This window comes from Hordeum vulgare, chromosome 5H (genome assembly GCF_904849725.1).
Source record: "Hordeum vulgare subsp. vulgare chromosome 5H, MorexV3_pseudomolecules_assembly, whole genome shotgun sequence".
In the NCBI taxonomy this organism is placed as follows: Eukaryota; Viridiplantae; Streptophyta; class Magnoliopsida; order Poales; family Poaceae; genus Hordeum; species Hordeum vulgare.
In genome coordinates this window covers 460261296-460264688 of record NC_058522.1, presented here as the reverse complement: position 1 = coordinate 460264688, position 3393 = coordinate 460261296, and the positions used below count along the sequence as shown (strand labels likewise).

Below are 3393 nucleotides of genomic sequence, written 5' to 3'. Positions count from 1 at the left end.
TTTCCTCTTGTTTCCTTTTTCCTGCCGGAAAAAGCAGAAACTTTGTGCTTCATTTTCAACCCTGCTTCACCAGTGGAGGCAAAGGAAGGTTGACACATAGCTCCTCAAGCTCGGGCATGATTTGCACCATCAGAGCCTAAGACCATAGACATGGCCTCGCCCTCAGCGGTAGACATTGAAAGCCATATTAATTATCACGTGTCTTGGAATGTTTGTATGATCGATGTGTCATTGATTACACTTGAGTTGTCTTTCCATTTGGAATCATTTCTTAGAACTGCGGGAGTGGTTCATGTACTATCATTGCTACAGAACAGAGTGATACACTTTCCCCAGGTGTTTTCCAGGTGCAAGTGTAGAGCTGTTTTTGGCAATGATTTGAGATTGATATATGTTTGTTTGTTTGACACTATCCCGTGATTGATCATACTTAAGATGATTGGAGGCAGAATCTTCATGATAGGGAATCATGCAGAGGATGATAAACAAAATAGGAGTAGCGTAGTTACTTTATTATTTTTATTGACTACTCGAGCGAATTAAAAGGACAGATACTCTGCTTATTCAGCAATTTTTATTGCGCACGGATGCTACTGGCACACTAAGATAGAGAAAAATAGTAGGGCAATGGATCATGGCATTGCGGCGGCGTCCATGGCGAGGATGGTGGAGAGGTTGAGCGGGTGCATGTAGTCCGGCGAGCCGGCCATGAACTGGCTGACGATGATGCGGTTGGCCCTCTCGGTGGGGTGGAAGTTGTCCCAGAAGGCGTAGAGGGAGCGGTCGGGGCAGACGCTGGACATGGCGGTGCACAGCCCCACGCCGTTGTACGGGCCCTGGCCGCAGCACGCGACCTTGGACGTGACGAAGCCGTACGCCGCCGGGGCGGAGATGAAGTCCATGTGCATCCGGTAGGCGTTGACGGCGACGAAGACGTCGGCGCCGAACTGGGCGTTGAGCTCCTTGGTCATCTGCACCAGCTGCGGGTTGTAGAGCGCGGCGGCGCGCTGCAGCTCCAGGTCGCACTCGCCGTTGGCGCTCCGCGTGGCGAGCTCCGCCGGCGCGCAGCCGATCGGGCCCGAGCCGGTGACGAGGACGCGGCGGGCGCCGAGGCCGTGGAGCTGCTGGAGGATGGTCTTGTACTCGGCGATGAGGTAGCGGACGTAGTCCGGGAGCGCGAACTGGCGGGACCTGGCGGAGAAGGGCAGCAGGTAGTAGTTGTTGACGAAGTCGTTGCCGCCGAGCGTGATGAGCACCAGCGCGCTCCGCACCAGCCGCTGCGTCGCCGGCTCGCCGATCAGCCGCCGCACCCTGCCCTGGTACTGCTCGAAGTAGCGCAGCTGCTTCTGGATACGGATGATGTTCACCTGCAGGTGGCAGAAATGCAACTCGTTCGTGTGTTCGTTCCTTCGTCTGCTCCTTGCGTTTGCAAATTTCAGGCATGTGCAAGCAGGTAGGTAGTAGCTGAGCAGCTTACAAACTGGATGCCGGTGTCGTTGAGGATGCCGACGCCGGCGGACGCGAAGTTGGCGCCGACGAGCAGCTTGTGGCCGTCGAGGTGGGGGCTGAGGTAGGGCAGCACGGGCTCGGCCCCGAGGTGCTCGCTGATGATGTCGGGGACGTTGAGGCCGTTGGAGAAGCGGCCGGTGGCGCGGTGGGTCGGGTAGTCGAGGCCGTAGGGCGCCGAGTCGGCGCGCGCCGTGGTGGCCAGGTAATTGTTGTTGCCGCTGTCCACCAGGGAGTCGCCGAACACGAAGAAGGGACGAGGACCGCTCGCCGTTGCTGCAGCAGCTGCTGCCGCCGCCGCTGCTGCTACCATGGCTGCTACCATCACGATCACGAGGAGGACGCCAAGCGCACCCATATCCTCGTCGTGGCTAAGCTTAGCTTGGCTTGATCGCTGCTCGATCGACTGCGCCTTGCACTGCATGGTATGTCCATTGGATGGCTGTATTTATAGCCTGTGCAGTGCTCACTGCCCAGCATACGTCGCTGCCGATCGATGCATTGTCCATGTTGAGTACTAGTTTTCATGGCAACTTTTTGAGGACCCTCGAGAGGTCAGTACGCAGGGTTGCTTCGGATTATGGCCTTAGAGCATTCCAACAGCAACGCAAAACAAGCGCCGCATTTAAAAATATGTCTTTTTAGCATGCGCGACGCGGCGGGATGGTTCAACGGGCCGCGCGCGCGTTAAAACAAGTTGGACGCGCCGTCCATAGCCTTATCCCGCGCTGGTAATTTGGAGCGCTCACTTCCGCGCGCGGCAGACTCGAGCGCGCGCGCGAACTCTCTCTCTTTCTTCCTCCTTCACACCGCGCGCGGCGGCGCCAGCGTCCCTGCCACCATGGACGCGCAGACCGGCACCCCGCTCACCCGCTGTACAGCCGCGAGCCCCCCCCCCCCCCCCCCGCCACTGCCGAAAACCCTAGCGCGGCGAGCGTTGGTGCCGCCACCGCCGGAGCTCCGCCGACCGCCGGCCTCGGGCGCAGCCTCTTCTTGTCGCCGCGGATGACCACGCCGACGGGTGGCGTCGCGCCGGCGCCGTCCCGTGCCGCCGCCGCACCGTCGAAGCTCCCCAATGCGGCGGGGTCGAAGAAAGGAAAAACATCCGCGAAGAAGAAGGCGGCGGACGGTTCCGGGAGCTCGAAGGCAAAGAAGAAGCTTGCAGGGCGGCGGACCGGCGCGGCGTCTACCGAAGCACCGGCGAGCTCACTCGTTGAGCCGGCGGCCGACGCGCACCACGTGTTCGACGAAATGCCCCCAAGGTGAAAAAAATTCCAACTTTTATTTTCTTGTTATTTTTTCAATGCATCATCATATAGATAGCTTATATTTGCATTGTTCAAAAACTTTGTAGTCTCAACGATGATGCATACATGTCAACTATGGGTGTTGGGTCCAACAATTCGCATTGGTCTCAAACCAATGACATCCATTTGGACGACCATGAGTTTGAGGTGGACGAGGAGGGTGAGGGCATTGTCGCGGCGCCGAAAGGAAAAGCGGGCAATTACACCACCAACGATGACAAATTACTATGCAATATTTGGTTGCAAGTGTCGAGGGATCCATCCATTGGAGGTGATCAAAGTAAAGATGCTTATTGGGGGCGAATGAAAGAATACTTTGATGCTCAGAACGTGAGTGGAATTGACCGCTCGGAGAGATCACTTCGGCCCCGATGACCGACAATCAACTCGGATTGTCAAAAGTGGGCGGCCACACAAAAGGCAGTTGACAAGCTTAACCCAAGTGGCACAAATGAGGATGATAGAGTAAGTGGGATCTCATACATGTTCATCATACTTGTTTTTGGTGTCCGAAGTGCTAACTTGTTTTGTTTTTATTGTAGTACAACATTGCACAAAACTTGTTCAAAGAAGAGACGAG

At 56.5% G+C, this 3393-nt stretch overlaps 1 protein-coding gene across 1 annotated transcript; it reads right to left on the bottom strand.

Annotated features, from left to right (window-relative positions):
- Window positions 1-468: 468 nt before the first annotated feature.
- On the bottom strand, window positions 469-1922 carry LOC123399455 (GDSL esterase/lipase LTL1-like). Its single transcript, XM_045093864.1, has 2 exons — window positions 1478-1922; window positions 469-1367 (listed from the first exon to the last, which is right to left on the bottom strand). The coding sequence occupies exons 1-2, from the start codon at window positions 1862-1864 to the stop codon at window positions 633-635; spliced, it is 1122 nt and encodes a 373-aa protein (XP_044949799.1). The 5' UTR covers window positions 1865-1922; the 3' UTR covers window positions 469-632.
- Window positions 1923-3393: the final 1471 nt, after the last annotated feature.

Excerpts from the sequence above, each read along its gene's own strand:
- LOC123399455 (XM_045093864.1), bottom strand. The coding sequence starts at position 1,864 with ATGGGTGCGCTTGGCGTCCTCCTCGTGATCGTGATGGTAGCAGCCATG. Across the intron at positions 1,368-1,477 it reads ACGACACCGGCATCCAGTTT|GTGAACATCATCCGTATCCA; the intron begins GTAAGCTGCTCA and ends TGCCACCTGCAG.